The sequence below is a fragment of the Hemiscyllium ocellatum genome, chromosome 43 (assembly GCF_020745735.1).
Source record: "Hemiscyllium ocellatum isolate sHemOce1 chromosome 43, sHemOce1.pat.X.cur, whole genome shotgun sequence".
Taxonomy (NCBI): Eukaryota; Metazoa; Chordata; class Chondrichthyes; order Orectolobiformes; family Hemiscylliidae; genus Hemiscyllium; species Hemiscyllium ocellatum.
This window is the reverse complement of record NC_083443.1, coordinates 5,486,818-5,510,331: the sequence shown is the minus strand read 5'-3', so window position 1 is coordinate 5,510,331 and position 23,514 is coordinate 5,486,818. Positions and strand designations below refer to the sequence as shown.

The window sequence follows — 23,514 nt, the reverse complement described above, 5'->3', positions numbered from 1 at the left end:
TTGCCACCCAAGTTGGTACAGTTGCTAAGAAGACATATGGTGTGTTGGCTTTCAATAGCGGGGTACTGAGTTTAAGAGCTGCAAGGTTATGAAGTAGATCTAAAAGGCCTTGGATTAGAGCACATTGAAATATTGTGTTAAGTTCTGTTTGCCTCATTATAGGAAGGATGTGAAAGCTTTAGATAGGGTGCAGAGGAAATTTACCAGGTTTCTCCCTGGGCTGGAGGGCTTGAGGGAGCTAGGTTGAGGGAGCTAGGGCTTTTCTCATTAGAGCAAAGAAGGATGAGAAGTGACTTGATAGAGGTGTACATGATGATAAGAGTCATAAACAGAGTGGATAGTGAGAGATGTTTTCCCAGGGTGGAAATGGCTATCATGAGGGGCCATAATTTTAGTGATTGGAGGAGGTTCAGAGGAGATGTCAGAGAAAGGTTCTTTACACAGAGATTGGTGAATGCATGGAATGCGCTGCCAACGGTGGTAGTAGAGTCAGATACATTAGGGACATTTAAGTGACTCTTGGATAGGCACATGGACGATAGTAAAATGTAGGGTATGTTGGTTAGTTGGATCCTAGAGTAGGATAAAAGGTCGGCACAACATCGAGGGCTAAAGGCCTGTACTGTGATGTACTGTTCTATGTTCTATCACTGCTGTTCATTTCATTCAGTTAATTTATATGTAGCTTGAAGTCACACCTTATGATTATATCAACCTTGATACATGCACTTCTCGTGTTCTAATGGTTTACACTGTGCCCTCCACCTGTACTCGGGAACTTACAAACAACTCCTACCACGATGCTACTTACGTATCTTAGCTCCATCGAGATTTTAAGTATGATCTGCTGACCTAAGTTCCTTTCTCAGTAATGTATTAAACATTTTTATCCGCACTCCCATATGCCCCTTTTGATTTTGCCTGTGGCTTCTAAATACTCAGTTGAATGCTCAATGCCCAGCTTTGATGTATATGAAACTATATAGCAATTAGATCAGAACCATTTACTTTCATATGTTCCATCAGTTGTCTTAGTTATTCATTCATGAATTTGAGTTTTGTTAGCTGGTCCACCATTTATTGCCCATCCCTGCTCACCCTTTAGAAGGTGATGGTGAGCTGCATATTGCCCTAATCAGCTGAAAGTCCGGCTTTGTAAGAAACCATAGGATTCTGAGCTGTTGGTTGACCAGCAACTATTTCTGGACTTGCTGTCTGTTCAAACCTAGGGAGTCATGATGGGACATATTACAAACAGTTAATACTTCTTGCCATAGTATTATTAATGCCTGAGCAGTTGGAGCAAAAGCTCTGCAATCATTTAAATATCAGCTGAACACAAATGGCCTTTTTGATTTGTAGGTATCTTTGTGATCTTGGCACTCTATACCCAGCAGTATGTCATCTAAATGTTAGCAAGATATAGATTGCAACATCAATAGCATCAACATGGAAGTGTCAGAGCACAGTGCACCAATGCACAGAATGAAGTGAAGACCAGGGTTTACGCTGTAGAGGGAAAGCCAAGGTCCTTTTCACGAAGGGAATGCCACAGTCCATATGCAGACAGGACAAGATTCACTCTGAAGAGGGGAGAGTGAACAAACTCTTATTTCTATAGTGCCTCTCATATGCTCAAAATATCCCATGTGCTTCACAGCCAGTAAAATTCATTTTAAGTGTCAGTGTTGTAATGTAGGAAACGTAGCAGCCATTTTGTGCACAGTAAGCTCCAACAAACAGCAATGTGACAATTACAAAATAGTCTCTTTAGTGATTTTCATGAAGACAAAAATATTGTGCATGATGCCAGGGATAATCCCTTCTTTGAAGTCATGCCATGGAATATTTTACATCCCCTGAGAGTATAGATGGGGCCCTCTTCCCAAAGACCCAAAAGTTAATCTTCACTCAGCATGGGAAGGGTTAAAGTCTCTCTCTCTCTCTCTCTCTCTCTCTCTCTCTCTCCCCCCCCTCTCTGGCACAGAGGGAAAGAATCTGAAGAAGCGATATCAAAGGACTAGTTGAGCAGACAAAATACGGCAAAGTGATTAATTTACTTTATAACTCAGTCAAGTGTTGGATTGAATATATCCTTATTTTCAGAATTTTAGTAAAGAAAAGAGATTGGTTGTACTAAGGTTGTCTTCATAGGGTAAAAGCCATTGAAATGTTCAATCAGCCATGATTATATCGAATGGCAGCACAGGATTCATGGTCAGAATGCCATCTCACAGCATTCCATTAACTTCTTGATTACATGCTATACTTGTATACTAAGTTTTTGCACCCAATATTACACTTTATCTGCCAGAATTTGTATCACTCACTCAAATTATTCATGATCTATCTGCAGCTTCTTCATCAGACCTAGGAGCGTCTGTGGACAGAAATCAGAGTTAACAGAACCGAGGAATGGTCACTCAACCTGAAACATAAACACTGATTTCTCTCCACAGATGCTGCCAGAGCTGCTTAGCTTTTCCATCAATTTCTGTTTTCATTTTACAGCATCCACAATTATTTAAGTTTCCACGCAACTTCTTTGTGTCTTGTTTATAACATGTTTCCCTGCGGCACGGTGGCACAGTGGTTAGCACTGCTGCCTCACAGCACCAGGGACCTGGGTTCAATTCCCGCCTCAGGCGACTGACTGTGTGGAGTTTGCACATTCTCCCCGTGTCTGCGTGGGTTTCCTCCGGGTGCTCCGGTTTCCTCCCACAGTCCAAAGATGTGCGGGCCAGGTGAATTGGCCATGCTAAATTGCCCGTAGTGTTAGATAAGGGGTATATGTAGGGGTATGGGTGGGTTGTGCTTCAGCGGGTCAGTGTGGACTTGTTGGGCCGAAGGGCCTGTTTCCACACTGTAAGTAATCTAATCTAATATCTTAGTATCATATGTAAATTTATCTATTATGCCTTCAAATCATAGTGTAAGTTGCAAACATTTGAGTTTCCGGCACAAACTTGAGGGACACCACATATCACATCCTGTCAATTAAGATCCATTTCGGCATATTCTATTTCCTGCCAATATTCTATCCTTGCTAACATGTTGCCCCCACAGAATGTTTTTTTATCTCTCTGCAGTAACATTTGACTTGGCATCTTCCAGAAATCCAAGTATAGTACTGACTTCCTATTATCCACAGAGCATGTTTACTCAGTCCAAGAATTCCAACAAATTAATTAAACATGATCTCCCTTTATGAAACCATATTTATGAAATTCTTCCTCATTACCTTGAGGTTTTCAAAGTGTGTGGCTATAATCTCATTAGTGATTGAGGGACACCACATATCACATTTTGTTATGGGGGACTTTAACTTCCCAGATATTGACTGGGAGAGCTATAGCTCGAGTTCATTAGATGGGTCGGTGTTAGTCCAATGTGTGCAGGAGGGTTTCCTGACACAATATGTAGACAGGCCAACAAGAGGTGAGGCTATACTGGATTTGGTTCTAGGTAATGAACCAGGTCAGGTGTTAGACTTGGAGGTAGGTGAGCACTTCGGGGACAGTGACCACAACTCGGTGACTTTTACTTTAGTGATGGAGAGGGATAAGTGTGCGCCGCAGGGCAAGAGTTATAGCTGGGGGCAGGGAAATTATGATGCAGTGAGGCATGACTTAGGATGTGTGGATTGGAAAAACAGGCTTCAAGAGAAGAACACTAATGAGATGTGGGGATTGTTCAAGGAGCAGCTACTACGTGTCCTCGATAAGTATGTACCAGTCAGGCATGGTGTAAAGGGCCTTGTGAGGCAGCCGTGGTTTAGTAAGGAATTGGAATCCCTTGTGAAAGGGAAGAAGGCGGCATATGTAAAGATGAGGCGTGAAGGTTCAGTTGGGGCGATAGAGAGTTATAAGGTAGCCAGGAAGGATCTAAAGAGAGAGCTAAGAGAAGCGAGAAGGGGACATGAAAAGTCTTTAGCTGGTAGGATTAGGGAAAACCCAAAGGCTTTCTATAGGTATGTCAGGAATAAAAGGATGACTAGGGTAGGTATCGGTCCAGTCAAGGATAGTAGTGGGAAGTTGTGTGTGGAGGCGGAGGAGATTGGAGAGACATTAAATCAATACTTTCATCAGTATTCACTCAGGAACAGGACACTGTTGCTGATGTGAATATGGAGTCACAAATGATTAGAATGGATGGCCTGGAAATATGCAGGGAAGAGGTTCTGGGAATATTGGAGAGGATGAAAATAGATAAGTCTCCTGGGCCTGATAGCATTTACCCTATGGGAAGCTAGGGAGGAGATAGCAGAGCCATTGGCCTGGATTTTTATGTCGTCATTGTCAACGGGAATAGTACCAGAGGACTGGAGGATAGCGAATGTGGTCCCCTTGTTCAAGAAAGGGAGTAGGGATAGCCCTAGTAACAATAGGCCAGTGAGTCTGACTTCAGTGGTGGGCAAAGTCTTAGAGAGAATGGTAAGGGATAAGATTTATGAACATCTGGATAGGAATAACGTGATCAAGGATAGCCAGCATGGTTTTGTGAAGGGCAGGTCGTGCCTCACAAACCTTATTGAGTTCTTTGAGAAGGTGACTAAGGAAGTGGATGAGGGTAAAGCAGTAGATGTTGTGTATATGGATTTTAGTAAGGCGTTCGATAAGGTTCCCCATGGTAGGCTAATGCTAAAACTACGGAGGTATGGCATTGAGGATACATTAGAGGTTTGGATTAGGAATTGGCTGGCTGGAAGGAGACAGAGGGTAGTAGTTGATGGACTATGTTCATCTTGGAGTGCAGTTACTAGCGGTGTACCACAGGGATCTGTTTTGGGACCATTGCTTTTTGTTATCTTTATAAATGATCTAGAGGAAGGGCTTGAAAGCTGGGTAAGCAAGTTTGCGGATGACACAAAAGTCGGTGGAGTTGTGGATAGTGAGGAAGGAAGTGGTAGGTTACAGCGGGATATAGATAAGTTGCAGAGCTGGGCAGAAATGTGGCAAATGGAATTCAATGTAGCTAAGTGTGAAGTCATTCACTTTGGTAGGAGTAACAAGAAGATGGATTACTGGGCTAATGGTAGGCTACTTGGTAGTGTGGATGAGCAGAGGGATCTTGGTGTCCATGTACACAGATCTCTGAAAGTTGCCACCCAGGTAAATAGTGCTGTGAGGAAGGCATATGGTGTACTGGGCTTTATTGGTAGAGGAATTGAGTTCCGGAGTCCTGAGGTCATGTTGCAACTGTATAGGACTCTGGTGCGGCCTCATCTGGAGTATTGTGTGCAGTTTTGGTCGCCATACTATAGGAAGGATGTGGAGGCATTGGAACGAGTGCAGAGGAGGTTTACCAGGATGTTGCCTGGAATGGTAGGAAGATCGTATGAGGAAAGGCTGAGGCACTTGGGGCTGTTCTCATTGGAGAAGAGAAGGTTTAGGGGAGATTTGATAGAGGTGTATAAGATGATTAGGGGTTTAGATAGGGTCGACACTGAGAACCTTTTACTGCTAATGGAGTCAGGTGTTACTAGGGGACACAGCTTTAAAGTAAGGGGTGGTAGGTATAGGACAGATGTTAGGGGTAGATTCTTTACACAGCGGGTTGAGAGTTCATGGAATGCCCTGCCAGTAGCAGTGGTGAACTCTCCTTCTTTATGGTCATTTAAACGGGCATTGGATAGGCATTTGGAAGTTATTGGGCTAGTGTAGGTTAGGTAGGATTCGGTCGGCGCAACATCGAGGGCCGAAGGGCCTGTACTGCGCTGTATCTTTCTATGTTCTATGTTCTATGATTGATTCTAAGACATTCCCTTTGACAGATGACAAACTAACTGGCTCCTGGCTTATTATTTTCTTCCCATCTCCCTTCTTACGTAGACGGGTTGTATTTGCAACTTTTCAGTCGAAGGAACCTTCCCAGAATCAGGGGAATTTTGGAGAAATAACACCAAAACATCGACTACTTCATTTGCAACATCATTTAAGACCCTAAAATGACATCCATCTGGACTTGGAGGCTTGTCAGCCTGCAGCTCCACTGATGTGCTGAACACTCGTTCCCTTGTGATTGTAATTTTACGAAGATCCCCCCTCCTTCTACTTCCTGAGTTACAGTTATTACTGTAAATTTTTGTATCCTCGTGTGTGAAGACAGAAGCAAAAGATTTGTTCATTTTATCAGCCATTTCCTTGTTACCTACTATTATCTCCCCATTCTCACTCTCAAAGACTAATACTAACTTTACTTACCTTTTTTCTTTTATAAATACACACAAGGACTCTTACTATACTTGTTCAGATATCCAGCTAACTTCATCTTATCTACTTATTTTTTCACTTGCTGAGTAAACGTTTAGTCATTTCATGCCAATTGTTAACATTCTGGCTGATCATCTGACCTGGAACTCAACTTTGTGCAGTTATGTACTTTCTCCTTAATAGAACATAGAACATAGAACAATACAGCGCAGAACAGGCCCTTCGGCCCACGATATTGTGCCGAACATTTGTCCTAGCTTAAGCAACTATCCATGTACCTATCCAATTGCCGCTTAAAGGTCACCAATGATTCTGACTCTGCCACTCCCATAGGCAGCGCATTCCATGCCCCCACCACTCTCTGGGTAAAGAACCTACCCCTGACATCCCCCCTCTACCTTCCACCCTTCACCTTAAAATTATGTCCCCTTGTAACACTCTGTTGTACCTGGGGAAAAAGTCTCTGACTGTCTACTCTATCTAATCCCCTAATCATCTTATAAACCTCTATCAAGTCACCCCTCATCTTTCGCTGTTCCAATGAGAAAAGGCCTAGCACTCTCAACCTATCCTCGTACGACCTATTCTCCATTCCAGGCAATGTCCTGGTAAATCTCCTCTGCACCCTTTCCAAAGCTTCCACATCTTTCCTAAAATGAGGCAACTAGAATTGCACACAGTGGCCTTACCAAGATCCTATACAGCTGCAACATCACCTCACGACTCTTGAATTCAATTCTCTGCTAATGGGCTAATACACCATAGGCCTTCTTACAAGCTCTATTCACCTGAGTGGCAACTTTCAAAGATCTATGAACATAGACCCCAAGATCCCTCTGCTCCTCCACCTTACTAACAACCCTACCGTTAACCCTGTATTCCACATTCTTATTTGTCCTTCCAAAATGGACAACCTCACACTTGACAGGGTTGAACTCCATCTGTCACTCCTCAGCCCAGCTCTGCGTCATATCTAAGTCCCTTTGCAGCCGACAACAGCCCTTCTCACTATCCACAACTCTACCAATCTTCGTATCATCTGCAAATTTACTGACCTACCCTTCGACTCCCTCTTCCAAGTCATTAATAAAAATTACAAACAGCAGAGGACCCAGAACTGATCTCTGCGGAACTCCACTTGTAACTGGGCTCCAGGCTGAATATTTACCATCTACCACCACTCTCTGACTTCGACCGGTTAGCCAGTTCTCTATCCAACTGGCCAACCTTCCCACTATCCCATGCCTCCTGACTTTCCGCATAAGCCTACCATGGGGAACCTTATCAAATGCCTTACTAAAATCCATGTACACTATATCCACTACTCTACACTCATCCACATGCTTGGTCACCTCCTCAAAGAATTCAATAAGTCTTGTAAGGCAAAACCTACCCCTCACAAATCCATGCTGGCTGTCCCTAATCAAGCAGTGTCTTTCCAGATACTCTCAAATCCTATCCCTCAGTACCCTTTCCATTACTTTGCCTACCACCGAAGTAAGACTAACTGGCCTGTATTTCCTGGGGTTCTCCTTATTCCCTTTTTTGAATAGGGGCACAACATTCGCCACTCTCCAGTCCCCTGGCACCACCCCCATTGACAGTGAAGACGAAAAGATCATTGCCAACGGTTCTGCAATTTCCTCTCTTGCTTCCCCCATAATCCTAGGATATATCCTGTCAGGCCCGGGGGACTTGTCTATCCTCAAGTTTTTAAAAATGCCCAACACATCTTCTTTCCTAACAAGTATCTCCTTTAGTTTACCAGTCAGTTTCATACTCTCCTCTTCAACAAAATGGTCCCTCTCATTTGTAAATGCTGAAGAAAAGTACTCATTCAAGACCTCTCTTATCTCTTCTGACTCAATACACAGTCTCCCACTACTGTCCTTAACTTTGATACTTTGAGGCAGTTCTGTTCCTTTAACAAGAGTTATGCAGTCTTTAGTTTTTTTTCAAGAGGGCTCATAAAGGCAGAGGTGCTGAAATGTCTGAAGTGGCTACTGTAGTAATGGCAAAAACATGCTAAGTTAACAGTCAGGAAAGGTTTTTTGAAGAACACTTATACAATGATAAGGGAGTGACCAGTTCTCCCAGTCAGGGTTTTTTCTCCTTGTAGCTGGGGACCCAAAGAAACAGTTCCATGCTGATTCCTTCTCTCTCTCTCTCTCTTTCTCTCTCACATCTCTTTCCTGTAAGAACCTATGTTTGAATTTACCTTTTTGCCAAGGGGTGTATTTATGGGATGTTAAAGGAAATTGCAGAACAGGTTACCTTCTTAACAAGTTTTGAGGGAGTCTGGCATGATCCATAATAGATTGGGGGATTTTTGCAGAATTTGTTCTAGAGTTCTGACCTGGGATTAGGGTTGCTGGACTCAAAAGCAGTGAGTGGTAGGTGTGAGGGTCTTTTGTTCCAGGTGTTAAAATTCAGTTGGTTTAAGCAGTGCTTGGTGCAGTAATGGTTCTTTCAGTCACTAAAAGTTTTCTAGTGGTGGAAGAAGAGACTTTGGGGGTTTACAAAAGGTGAACAAGGAAAGTTGCTAGAATTGACAGTCAAGCTGGAGTTGGAGTTACTTTAGTCTGTAAGAAAATAGATATATACAATAGCTTAGCATATAAACTTCATGGAAACGCCATCAGTTTCTTTGCAGATGGCTAACGTTCAATTGAAAATGAAGCAGCTTAAGTTAGAGGCAAAAGAAAAAGAAAGAGAAAAAAGAGAAACTGTTTGAATTACGATTAAAAGAGAGAAAAAAAATGAAAGGCCCTAGCAGAACAAAAAGAAAAGGACAGAATCGCCTGAGAAAAACAAAAAGAAAAGGAGAGAGATGAAGGAATAAAGATAGTGAGTTTGAATGTCATAAATTGGCACTTAGACAGAAGTCAGCTAAAAAGGATGGAGGTGAAAACTGAAGATAAGCCTAGTGAGAAAGACAGTGAGAATGAGAAAACCCATGGTAGCCAAAGGCCTGGTGAGAAGCTGTTTAAATATATTCATGCATTGCCTGAATTTGATGAGAAGATGACGTCTTCATCTCAATTGAGAAGTGGCAAATGAATGCAATGGCCAATGATCACGTGGGTTTTGTTGATCAAAACAAAACTTGTAGGTACAGCTAGTAAGGTATTTGCATCACTATCACAGGTGGTCTCTGGGATATATAAGGAGGTGAAGAAAGCCATTTTAAGTGCTATGAGCTTGCGCTAGAAGCCTACAGGAATCTAAGGAGGGACCCTGGTCAAACTTACATTGAGTTTGAAAGGATCAAACGAAGCAATTTTCAGAGGTGGACAAGGGCATTAAAAATAGAGCAAGCCCATGATGCTCTTAGAGAGACGATTACATTGGAGGAGTGCAAAAATTTATTTTCTGAGATAGTGAGAACTCACGTGGAGGAGCAAAGAGTTAAAACAGCATGATTAGCATCTGAAATGGCTGATGATTATGAGTTGGTTCATAAATCGAAGTTTGTCTTCTAACATCAATTTCAAACTGTGAAGGAAAACTGGGGTAATGAGAAATCCTCACATCTCAGTGAAGATCAGAAGGATAACTTACCACAGGGTAAAAAGGAAACCTTTGAAGGTGAAAGATAAGTTAAAAAGCTCCGAAGTTTTCATTGCCACATGAAATCACAGTATTTGTGGGTTAGAAAAAGCACTGGGAAGACAGATATAGAAAAACTGGATAAGCCAGTCAATTTTTTTTGAGTGGTAATGGAAAGCACAGTGGAGATGAAAAGGTTGCACCAGAATGTACAGGCTGGTAGGAGGAAGTACCAGATTTTCTTAAACCATATACTTGGAAAGTAAAGATTACTCACATTGGCTAGGTGCTGCAGGTAAAGAGGTTACCATATTAAGAGATACATGATCCTTTCAATCTTTGATGCTGAAAGATAAGGAGATATGTACCTCTGAAGGACCATTACCAGAAAAAGTGCTAGTCACGGGAATTCACTTTGAGACAAGAAGCGCTCAATTATGCAGAGAGTCAAAGTTTGTGAGAAGATTTGTAGCTCAGGTGCTCGTTGTTGTGGTTCTGTTCGCTGCGCAGGGAATTTGTGTTGCAGACGTTTTGTCCCCTGTCTAGGTGACATCCTCAGTGCTTGGGAGCCTCCTGTGAAGTGCTTCTGTGTTGTTTCGTCCGGCATTTATAGTGGTTTGTATCTTCCGGTAGTCAGTTCCAGCTCTCCACTGCAGTGGCCGGTATATTGAGTCCAGGTCGATGTGTTTGTTGATAGAATCTGTGGCTGAGTGCCATGCCTCTAGGAATTCCCTGGCTGTTCTCTGTTTGGATTGTCCTATAATAATAGTATTGTCCCAGTCAAACTCATGTTGCTTGTCATCTGTGTGTGTGGCTACGAAGGATAACTGGTCGTGTCGTTTCGTGGCTAGTTGGTGTTCATGGATACAGACCATTAGCTGTGTTCCTGTCTGTCCTATGTAGTGTTTTGTGCAGTACTTGCATGGGATTTTTTACACTACATTGGTTTTGCTTATGCTGGGTGTCGGGTCTATTGTCCTGGTGAGTTGTTGTCTGAGAGTGCCTATTGGTTTGTGTCTGTTATGAGTCCTAGTGGTCATAGCAGTCCGGCTGTCAGTTCAGAAATGTTCTTAATGTATGGTAACATGACTAGTCCTTTGGGAGGTGGCATGTGCTCATTCCGTTGTCTTTCCCTTAGCCATTTGTTGATGAAATTGCGGGGGTATCCGTTTTTGACGAATACCTTGTAGAGGTGTTCTTCTTCCTCTTTTTGCAGTTCAGGTGTGCTGCAGTGTGTTGTGGCCCTTTTGAACAGTGTCATAAGATGACACACAGATGACAACCAACATGAGTTCGACTGGGACCACGCTACTATTATAGGACAAGCCAAACAGAAAACAACCAGGGAATACCTAGAGGCATGGCACTCATCCACAGATTCTATCAACAAACACATCGACCTGGACCAATATACTGGCCACTGCAGCGGAGAGCTGGAACTGACCACCGGAAACGGCAGAGACAAACCACTATAAATGCCAGAGGAAACAACATAGAAGCGCTTCACAGGAGGCTCCCAAGCGCTGAGGATGTCACCTAGACAGGGGACAAAACGTCTGCAACACAAATTTCCAGCGCGGCGAACAGAACCACAACAAATATGCAGAATGGTTCGAGTGTCCAGTGAAGAGTGGAGTACAGGACAAACTCTCAGCTCCAATTTATCCTTGCTAAAGGCATAGCTGGTTCACAGATAGAAGCACTTCTTACAGTGGCTGAAAAGCCAGTGGAAAATCAGGCAACTGAGGTATTATAGGAAGTGTATCCTGGGACATTTCCTGATAGTGTGGTAACGAGGTCACAAATTTACCAGTCGAAACAGAAGAAATCAGAGAGATATGAAAGTTGAAATGGTATTATCAGAGACCCTGTTTGATCAAATGTTTGAGACAAACCAGGAGCAGATGGATGACAAAGTGGACATCTTAAGCTCAGAGAAATTAACTGAGTTAGAACAGAATAAGAAATAATCCAAATGTATTCCTGAGTGCTACTATCTTAAAAATGAGGAAATGGAAACCATCATATGTTGAGGCAAACAAGAAATGGACAGAAGTTCATCAAGTATTGCAAGTGGGTTATAGAAAGGAGGTGTTGCGGGTTGCATGTGAACTACCAGTAGGATGATATATAGGGGTACAAAAACTCAAGCTAAAATATAAAAACATTTTGACTGGCCTTGATTCCCCAAGGATGTAATTGAATTTTGACAGACATATCATCCATATCAGGCAATTGGAAAACCTGAACCTTTAACATCTAGTCCTGCATTTGAGGAACCTGAAGCTTAATTGATTGTGTGGGACCCCTACCTAAAACAAATGTGGACATCAGTATTTGTTAACAAAAATGGATATGTTCACGAAATTTCCATAGGCCATTCCATTATGCAATATCATAGCTAAAAGGATTGGAGAGGAGTTACTCAAAGTTTTCACGATTATGGACTACACACAGAGATACAATCAGATCAAGGTCAAACTTTACATCAAAATTATTCAAAGTAGTTATGTACAGCTTAGGAATAAAACAATTCAATTCTACTGCATATCATCCACAATCACAGGCAGCGCTAGAAAGGTGGCATCAGACATTAAAGACAACGTTGAGGGCTTATAGTCAAGACTATTCAAATGATTGAGATAAAGGAATTCCATTTGTACTTTTGCCATCAGAGATGCACCAAATGAATCGATCAAATTCAGTCCACTTCAATTAGTTTTTTGGCATCAAGTGAGAGGACTGATAAAATTGATTAAGGAGAAATTGAAAAGTCATAATTCAGGGGCCACATATTGGAATCTGTGTCAGAGTTTAGGGAACAAATAAATGGAGGGAGGGAGTGAGCGAGACAGCATTTAAAAGTATTACAGCACACAATGAAACAAGAAGCAGACATGAAATCAAAAATTTGCAATTTTGCCAAGAGAGACAGTGTAACGTCCCGTGATAGGTGAACTTTTAAAAGCAAAATTTAGTGGCCCTTACCAAGTTGAAAGGAGATTGGCTGAGGTGAACTATTTGATAGTGGCTCTAGCCAGAAAGAAATCTTAACAGAGTGTTGAGAAAGACAAAGACAGCAAGCACATGGTCAGTGAGGGAGAGAGAGAGAGAGAAAGAAACCTCCACTGCTAACTGACATAGCAGTGAATCTACACAGTTGATGCCTTTTCTGTTAGAGTTCATGTATCTTGGGACATCAGAGTGCGTTTCGGAAAAATTAACAAACAGAGAAATTCATAGCTGACCTTGGAGGAACGTGTGTGGGAGAACTCACAGCAGAGGAACAGATAAATGCATAGTTTTTAACATGAAACCGTGCTTAAAGTCTACAGTACTGAGGAGAATGGATTCATTCTTGATTATATGTTTTATTAAAAGCTGTCTTTTGATAAAATTTTTAAAACACAAACCGTAATTACTAAGTTAGCCTGGAGCACTTTTTCAGAGCAAAATGACAGTGCTATTTTCTGGTTTTGTAGATTGTGAAGAAGTAAAGATGGTCTTTAGTAGAGTGAGACGCTCTTGTCAGATGAAGGAATTCAGAGAGAGTTTACATGTTACTGAGAATTATGTCTGCAAGAAATGTGTTTGGTTGTGAACAAAGGATAGTAAGTTTGCAGATGACACCAAAATTGGAGGTCTAGTGGACAGCGAAGAAGGTTACTCAGAGTATAACGGGATCTTGATCATAAGGGCCAATGGGCTAAGGAGTGGCAGATAGAGTTTAATTTAGATAAATGTGCTGCATTTTGGAAAAGTAAATCACTTTTACGCACTTAATGGGCAGGTCCTGCAGAGTGTTGCTGAACAAAGAGACCTTGGAGTGCAGGTTCATAGTTCCTTGAAAGCAGGTGGATAGGATAGTGAAGAAGGTGTTTGCTTTCCTTTACTGGTCACAGCATTGAGTATAGGATGTCACATTGTGGCTTATCAAGACATTGATTAGGACACTTTTGGAATATTGTGTGCAATCCTGGTCTCCTTCCTATCAGAAGGATATTGTGAAACATGAAAGGTTTCAGAAAAGATTTACCAGGATGTTGCCAGGGTTGGAGGGTTTGAGCTACAGGGAAAGGTTAAATAGGCTGGGGCTGTTTTCCCTGGAATGTCCAGGGAGGAATGACATTATAGAAATTTATAAAATCAAGAGGAGGGTCTGGAAGTAAGTTTGCTCACTGAGCTTGAAGGTTCATTTCCAGATGTTTCACCGCCCAACGAGGTAACATCTTCAGTGGGCCTCTGAACGAAGCACTGCTTATGATTCTTGCTTTCTATTTATATGTTTGCATTTCTGTGGGTAGATGATGTCATTTCCCAACCCAAAGAAACCTAAACATATAAAATAGAAAGCAGGAATCATCAGCAGTGCTTCACCCACAGGCCCACTGAAGATGTTAACTAGTAGGGTGACAAAACGTCTGGACATTAACCTTCCCGCTCAGCGATCAAACCTACATCCAGAACCTCAACCTGAGCTACAAATCTTCTCAAAACTCGTCAAGAGAGGGTGGACAGGATAAATAGACAAGGTATTTTCCCTGGGGTGTGGGAATCCACAAATAGAGGTTTAGGGTGAGAGGAGAAAGATATAAAAGGGACATAAGAGGCAACTTTTTCACACAGAGGGTGGTGTGTGTATGGATTGAACTGCCAGAGGAAGTGGTGGAGGCTGGTACAATTGCAACATTTAAAAGGCATTTGGATGGATATATATATAGGAAGGATTTAGAGGGATATGGGCCAAGTGCTGGCAAATGGGACTGGATTAGGTTAGGATAACCAAATGGATGAGTTGGACCCAAGGGTCTGTTTCCATGCTGTACATCTCTATGACTCTATGTCACCTTTTTTGCCACGTAGTTGCCCTTACTTCAGTTTAAAATACTAGTCTAATTTCTCCTTTTAAAATTGGATGTAAAATTCGATCATATTATACTCACTACTACCCAAGGATGCATTTACTTTCATGTTGTTAATTAATGCTGACACATCATAAAATATCAAGTTCAATATAACCTGCTCTTTGGTCAGTGTCAGAACATATTACTCTGAGTAACTAATTCAAAAGCAAAACAGAAAACAGATGGCTATTCACATTAGAAAATAGTGTGAAGTAATGTTTCATGAGACTGGTGCTGATAGAACTGTTGCTCATTTCTTCAAAGGGCAACTGATGCTTCAGAGTCGAAGAGTGTGGTGCTGAAAAAGCACAGACAGTCAGGCAGCATTCCATGAAGCTTCATTCCTAATGAAGAGCTAATGATGAAATGAGGATTCTCCTGCTCGTTGGATGCTGCCTGACCAACTGTGCTTTTCCAGCATTACACTCTTCGTCTGTGACCTCCAGCATCTGCAGTCCTCACTTACTCCTAATTGATGCTTCAACAATTGTTAAAATTGAAATTGAGAATTATATGCCTTTAAAAAATAGATAAAATATAGCATGTTCTTCTCAAGGGAATAGAATGAAAAAGTAGACATTGGTTAAACCACACTTGTGGTACAATAAAAAGTTCCACTCTTGTTATAAAATGGACATTATGGTACTGGAGAAGAAAAAACAAGGTGTATTTGGATGATATCAGAACTGAGTGGTTATGCCTATCAAGAAGGACTTGATGCTTTCTTTGCTGGAGAGGACAGAGGAATACCTGGTTACAAAAAGTTGAAGTTACCTCCTGTGGGCAGACCAGAAGTTGGAGATATACATATACGATGGTCACAAAAAAAATCCAAGAAGGAATTCAGGAGAAACTTTGTTAACCAAAAGAGTAGTAAAAATTTGGAACTGATGGCCACAGAGAGTAGCTGAGGATGGTGCATTTGTAGGAAAGATAATTAAGCATGTAAAGTTGAAAGGAACACATGGACATTTTGATGGGATGAGATGAAGCTGGATGGGAGGAAGATGGTGTGGAGCTTATACAGTAACATAGACACATTGGGCAAGATAGTATTTTCTTGAATTGCACAACACTAGGTTATAGTCCAACCTAGTGTTGTGTGATTTTTAACTTTCTCCATCCCAGTCCAATATCTGATCCTCTGAATCTTGAATTGTAATACTTCACGTGAAAGGTAATTCAGCAGACTGCAGAGTTGAACACAGAAAACTACAGAGTTGACATTGCAGAGCTCAAAGGACATGATACATACTGCAGAATAGTACTAAACTTTAAAGAAATGGAAAGTTAGGAAATTATCTAGCTATTGACAAAGGCCCAAAGATTACAAAGAGTGGCAAGTGGGAATTGTGAAACTACTGACAGATCTTCATGATATAAAGTTATGATTTTACTTTACAAAGGTTTGGAACAAATGACTTAATAGATATCCTTTACAAATATCCACTTGAGGTGGAAAGAACAAAAAAACTTCTTTCTGCATTACTTAGAGTAAGCTATCATGTACTAGACTGGAGTCTGGAGGTTTCAATCAATTTGCAAAAGACACAAATTCAGATTTTGAATTAATATTAATCAAAATAAATAAATATAAAGCTAAAACCAATAGAAGTGACTATAAAGCTGAGGGATTGTCATAAAAATCCTGTTGGTTCCAGAATCCTTACCTCATCCGTCCTGTATGTGACTCCTGATCCACACCATCGTGGTTGACTCTTAAATGTCTTCTGAAGTTGCATAGCAAGCCACTCAGTTGAATCAAATCGCTAGAAAAGAAAAAAAGCTGTATGGTCCAGCCAACTGCAATATTAGCAACCAACCAAGACATGCTAAAGGAAAATGAAAGCCCTCTGCTTGCAAACTTCTGGTCAGCAACATGTGTGGATTGGTACCAAGGTTAGGGAAACATGTATAGAATCATACACACCAGTCAACATCCCAGACATCACCATCCTGGGCCATCAGGTTATAAGTGACACTGGAAAATATCAACTCAGGACTTAATGAACCTCTGGATCAAACACAGAAAAGGCAACCACTTACTAATTACCATGTATTGTTTTTCACCAACTGATGAATAAAAACTCCTTTAAGTTGAACACTACTTCGTGAAAGTACTAAAGGACAAATTCTGATGCCCATCCCCAAAAATGGCTCAGTACCACCACCATTTACAGAGACTTAGGCATTTGCGATTTTTGAAAAGGTTTGTAGCTCAGGTTGAGATTTTGGATGCAAGTTTACTCGTTGAGCTGGAAGGTTTGTTGTCAAGTTTCATCACCATACTAGGTAACATCATCAGTGAGCCTACGGTGAAGCGCTGGTGGCATGCCCCACTTTCTATTTATGTGTTTAGGTTTCTTTGGGTGGGTAATGTCATTTCCGTTTTTTTTTCTCAGAGGACGGTAGATGGGGTCCAAATTGATGTGTTTATTGATGCTAGTGATAGTGGGTCATATCTTTTTGTGGCTAGTTGATGTTCATGTATCCTAGTGGCCAATTGTCTACCTGTTTGTCCGATGTAGTACCTTACAGTCCTCGCAAGGTATTTTATAAATTACATTCATTTTGCTTGTTGTTTGTATTGGGTCTTTTAAGTTCATTAGCCGCTGTTTTAGTGCATTGGTAAGTTTGTGGGCTACCATGATGCCAAGAGGTCTGAGTAGTCTGGAATTCATTTCAGAGATGTCTTTGATGTAGGGTAAAGTGGCTCGGGTTTTTGGGCGCATTGTTTCTGCTTGTTTGGATTTATTGCTAAGAAATCGGTGGACTGTGTTTATTCGGTGTGACGGGCTTTTGCCCAAAACGTCGATTTCGCTGCTCCTTGGATGCTGCCTGAACTGCTGTGCTCTTCCAGCACCACTAATCCAGAATGTGTTTATTGAGTATCCGTTCTTCTTGAATACGCTGTACAGATATTTCTCTTCCCTTCTTTGTAGTTCCTCAGTGCTGCAGTGTGTGGTGGTTTGTTGAAATAATGTTCTAATGCAGCTTCGTTTGTGGGTGTTGGGATGATTGCTTCTGTAGTTGTTGATGGTATTGTACATTTCCTCTATTTGTTTCGTTTGGTGACAACAAAGGTGTCATCCACATAGTGGAAATAAAGTTTGGGTTGGATGGTTGGGAGAGCTGTTCTTTCCCAAGTGTCTCAATAACTGCTTCTGCTGGAAATCCTGATATTGGTGATCTGATGGATGTTCTGTTGATTTGTTTGCAGGTCTTGTTATTGAATATGAAGTGGGTGGTCAGGCCACGAGCACGACCCCACAACTAGAGAATCAAATCACAGCCTTACTCAAAAAAACATCAGAAATCCAGAGAATTAAACAAGACAGACTTCCAAAAAATGAAACCAGGTGGCTCTAACCTTTGCTTTTGTGAAGGGCAGATCATGCCTCACAAATCTTATTGAATTCTTTGAGAAGGTGACTAAGGAGGTGGATGAGGGTAAAGCGGTAGATATGGTCTCTATGGATTTCAGTAAGGCGTTTGATAAGGTTCCCCATGGTAGGCTGATGCAAAAAATACAGAGGTATGGCATTGAGGGTGCGTTAGAGGTTGGATTAGGAATTGGCTGGCTGGAATAAGACAGAGGGTAGTAGTTGATGGTAAAGGTTCATCTTGAAGTGCAGTTACTAGCGGTGTTCCGCAAAGATCTGTTTTGGGACCATTGCTGTTTGTCATTTTTATAAATGACCTGGAGGAGAGGCTAGAAGGTTGGGTGAGCAAGTTTGCGGATGATACGAAAGTCGGTGGAGTTGTTGACAATGAGGAAGGATACAGCGGGATATAGATAAGCTGCAGAGCTGGGCAGAAAGGTGGCAAATGGAGTTCAATGTAGGTAAGTGTGAAGTGATTCACTTTGGTAACAGTAACAAGAAGATGGAGTACTAGGCTAATGGTCGGATACTTGGTAGTGTGGATGAGCAGAGGGATCTTGGTGTCCATATACACAGATCTCTGAAAGTTGCCACCCAGGTAAATAGTGCTGCGAAGAAGGCATATGGCGTGCTGGCTTTTATTGGTAGAGGAATTAAGTTCCGGAGTCCTGAGGTCATGTTGCAGTTGTATAAGACTCTGGTGCGGCCGCATCTGGAGTGTTGTGTGCAGTTTTGGAAGGACGTGGAGGCACTGGAACAGGTGCAGAAAAGGTTTACCAGGGTGTTATGGTATGGTAGGAAGATCGTATGAGGAAAGGCTGAGGCACTTGGGTCTGTTTTCATTGGAGAAAAGAAGGTTTAGGGGTGACTTGATAGAGGTGTACAAGATGATTAGGGGTTTAGATAGGGTTGACAATGAGAACCTTTTTCCACGTATGGAGTCATCTATTACGAGGGGCATAGCTTTAAATTAAGGGGAGGTAGGTAGAGGACAGATGTTAGGGGTAGATTCTTTACTCAGCGAGTCTTGAGTTCATAGAATGCCCTGCCAGTAGCAGTGGTGGACTCTCCCTCTTTGTGGGCATTTAAACGGGCATTGGATAGGCGTATGGAGGATAGTGGGCTAGTGTAGGTTAGGTGGGCTTGAGTCGGCACAAGAGCGAGGGCCGAAGGGCCTGTACTGCGCTATATTTTTCTATGTTTTATGTTCTATGTTTTTCAAGAGGCCATCTATTTCTGCTTCCTTTTCTGTCATTCCACAGAAGTGGACAATTTCAGCATTTTCCCATATTACATACTATTTGGCATTTCTTACTCCATTCACTTAACCAACATATAGCACTTCATAGCTATGTAATGTCTTCTTCACAATTTACTTTTCTACTCTTCTTTGTGTCAGCTTTATTAAAATATACAATCATATTTCTGTCCCTTCACCAAACCATTTCTATAAATTGTAAAAAAGGACACCACTGGTTACACCTTGTCAACCTGGAAAAGAATAAATTAACATACCTCTTGTTATTGAGACATATCAATATGCTATCTCCTACACCATGAGTTTCAATTTTCTGCAATAACATTTATATGGCATCTTATCAATTGGTTCCTAGAAATCTGAGGACAGTACATCCACAGCATGTAATTTTCTCAAAGAACTCCAATAAACATGGTTAAACTTGATTTCCCTTTCATAAAATCATGTGGTCTGTTCCTCAGTACCATGTTCAAACATTTTCCTTATGACACATGTTAAGCTGAGTGGCTGGTCTTGCTTTTTGTCTCCCTCTCTTTTTGAATAAAGGAATTATATTTTGTATTAATCATTTAAATGGAATGTTTATTGAATCTCAGAAACTTTGGAAAATTAAGACTATTGCAAAAATGTTAAAGCCCTATGATGAAGTACATCAGGACCTGGACACTTGTCAGCCCATAGCCCTAACAGTTCCCTGGTAATTGTAATTTTCTTGCATTTCTCCCTTAGTTTGATATCCTGACTGGCACCCATTTCTGCAATGTCACTTCTATCCTATATGACTATAAGCTGAAGGAGCAATAAGTCTGCTCCACTATTCAGTAAGATCACAGCTAATTCTCAACTCTATTTTCTTGCCTTTTCCTCATATCCTTTGATTCTCTTCAAGATTAAAAATCTGTCTATCTCAGACATGCATATACTTAACATTCCACCCGCAACAGCTTGCTGCAGGGAAGAATTCCACTCTACTTAGAGAAGAAATTCCTTCTTATCCCTGTCTTAAATGGGCAATTTCTTATTTTACAATTATGTTCTTTGGTCCTAGATTCTACCAGAAGAAGTCACAACCTCTCAACACCTGCTCTGTTTTAGCCCGAAGCCACCTCTCTGATTCAATAAGGTTGCCTCTCATTCTCCTAAATGCCAGTCAACACAAATCTAATATACTCAACCTCTCCTCATTAAGAAAATCTCTTCGTACCCAAGATCCACCTCATGAATCTTCTCTGAACTGCCTCATGCCAGTATATCTTTTCTTAGACAATTAAATAGAAAACTGTTAACACTACTGTAGATGTGGTTTGGCAAGTACCTTACATAGTTTTTGCAAGACTTCTCTATTTTTATACTCGATTCACTTTGAAATAAATGTCTTCCCTATTCATGCTGAATCTTTTGTGATTTATGCACAAAGACTCATAAATCCCTCTGTCCGGCCAGTGGGCCTGCAGTGAACATAGCTACTGGTTGGGAACCAGTGGAGCCAGGTCAGACCACGTGTAAGCCCTTATGGAAAAAGTGCAATGTCTTTCTTTTTAGCTTAATTTCTTATTTTCCTAACTTATACTATATATATCTGCAACATTATTTTATTTTCTTTGTTTTTTTGTACCTAAGTACTTTGTAAGATGATGCCATGTGTTGTCAATATTGTACACTTTTCATGTACTCTTGCTCTTTAGTAAATTAAGTACACGTTACAATAAATCTAATTCAAATACCATTCAGCGCTTCCATTCTTCATGCTAAAGTACATAATTTTACATTTTCCTGCTTTCCCAGATTGGTATGATGTGATTATCTCAACTGTGTTCAGCACTTCAACTGCTACCTAATTAATACTTCAATTTAAATAAAATTCCGCATTGTATTAACTCTGTCCACATGTCCACACTAACCTGAGATTTTGTTAAATAAGAGGTCAAAGCTGGTACTCGAACTTGTGATAACTGCGGTTCAAGGGGCAAGAACAAATTTGTTTGCTCGATTCCTGCACTTTCGTCTGAGGCAGTGCTCTTCTCTTCATCTGTGGAACACACAGATTGCATAAAAATCAGTCCTAATGATTAAAGTTGAATATAATAATATCAGAAAGTAATTTATTCCAGTTCTATTTTTGGCCACTTCAGAGGTCACTAAAAAATCAATCTTACTGGTTTGGGATTAGAGTCGCATGCAGGTTATCAGTCAGCAAAGGTCTTTTATTTTAGCACAATCGACAATGGTTTCATGATCATCATAAGACATGCTTTGAAATCCATACTTATTAACTGAATTCAAATTTCACCATGTGTTCCATGTCTCCATCTTGGGTCTGTAGATTATTTTCTGTACAATAGTATTGTGTCATTGCCTCCCCTTAAACTTATTTTTTGCCTTAGTGGAATCTGGCACCAACCCTATATCAGGCAATGCATGCCTGAAGGATGTTGAGGTTCAGAGAGACATAGGTAAGCTGCAGAGCTGGATTGAGAGTTGGCAAATGGTGTTGAATGCAGAAAAGTGTGAGGTGATTCACTTTGGAGAGAGCAATAGGAATACAGAGTACTGGACTAATAGTAAGATTCTTGATAGTGTAGATGAGCAGAGAGATCTTGGTGTCCATGTACATAGATCCCTGAAAGTTGCCACCCAGATTGATAGGATTGTTAAGAAGGCACATGGTGCGTTAGCTTTTATTGGTAGAGGGATTGAGTTTTGGAACAATGGTATAATGTTGTGGCTGTACAAAACTCTTGTGTGGCCACACTTAAGTATTGCGTACAGTTCTGGTCACCACATTATAGGAAGGATTTGGACGCTTTCGAAAGGGTTCACAGGAGATTTATTAGGATGTTGCCTGGTATGGAGAGAAGGTCTTATGAGGAAAGGCTGAGGGACTTGAGGCTGTTTTCAATTGACAGAGGGTTGAGAGGTGACTTAACTGAAACATATCAGACAATCAGAGGGTTAGATCGGGGGGACAGTGAGAGCCTTTTTTCTCAGATGGTGATGGCTAGCATGAGGGCACATGGCTTTAAATTCAGGGGTGGTAGATATAGGACAGGTGTCAGAGGTAGTTTCTTTACTCAGAGAGTAGTAAGGGTCTGGAACAGCCTGTCTACAACAGTAGTAGACTCGCCAACCTTATGGACATTTAAATGGTCATTGGATAAACATATGGATGAAAATGGAATAGTGTAGGTTGGATGGACTTCAGCTTTGTTCCACAGGTCAGCGCGACATCGAGGGCCAAAGGGCCTGTACTGCGCTGTAATGTTCTACGTTCTATTCCAGATCCTAACCATTCATGTAAGATGAATGAGTGGCTAAAAAATGGTGGAGAGAACAGGCATTCAGATTTTTAGATCACTGGGATCTTTCTGGGGCAGAGGTGACCTGTTCAAGAGGGACAGGATGCACCTAAACTGGAGGGGGGCCAATACTTTGGCAGCCAGGTTTGCTAGTGCTACAAGGGAGAGTTTAAACTAGATCGGCAGGGGGCTGGGATTCTTGACATGAGGGAGTCAAGTTCGGGGCTGGAAGGAGATGCAGTAAGCAGAAATAGTATTGAAAAGACAGATCAGGGTGGAACACAACAGAGAGCGAGAAATGTCTTTTGGATTGACTTGCATCTATTTCAATGCAAGAAGACTGACAAGCTGATGAATTCAGTGTATGGATAGGTACATGGGACTGGGATATTGTAGTTATTACAGACATTTGGCTAAGGGAGGGACAGGACTGGCAGCTTAATGTGCAAGGGTGCTTTAGGCGAGACAGGGGTGGTGGAAAGAGGGGAGGGGGAGTTGCATTTTGATTAAGACAGTATCATAGCAGTGGTCAGAGGTGAAATAATTGAAGGATCAACCAGTGAGGCTTTGAGAGTGGAGCTAAGAAATAAGAAGGGGATGGTGACATTATTCATGTTGCACAGTCGGCCCCCAAATAATCAATAGGATTAGATTAGATTAGATTACTTACAGTGTGGAAACAGGCCCTTCGGCCCAACAAGTCCGCACCGACCCGCCGAAGCGTAACCCACCCAGACTTATTCCCCTAAATTTCCCCCTGCCCCTAACGCTACGGGAAATTTAGTATGGCCAATTCACCTGACCTGCACATTTTTGGACTATGGGAGGAAACCGGAGCACCTGGAGGAAACCCACGCAGACACGGGGAGAATGTGCAAACTCCACACAGAGAGTCGCCCGAGGCGGGAATTG

General features: G+C 41.5%; 1 protein-coding gene across 6 annotated transcripts in view; it reads right to left on the bottom strand.

The window, feature by feature from the left end:
• LOC132835063 (primary cilium assembly protein FAM149B1-like) overlaps window positions 1-23,514 on the bottom strand; it is a 209,422-nt gene that overhangs the window by 116,586 nt on the left and 69,322 nt on the right. For 5 of the 6 annotated variants that reach the window (XR_009647276.1, XM_060854323.1, XM_060854324.1 and 2 more), the window contains 2 exons: window positions 21,208-21,335; window positions 16,336-16,434 (listed from right to left, as the gene is read on the bottom strand). Coding sequence is in view for 5 of the 6 variants with exons in the window: in XM_060854323.1 (XP_060710306.1) it covers window positions 16,336-16,434; window positions 21,208-21,335 (227 nt within the window). In the remaining variant the exon portion in view is untranslated. The remainder of the gene's footprint in view (window positions 1-16,335; window positions 16,435-21,207; window positions 21,336-23,514) is intronic. The other variant, XM_060854326.1, reaches the window with a different exon arrangement.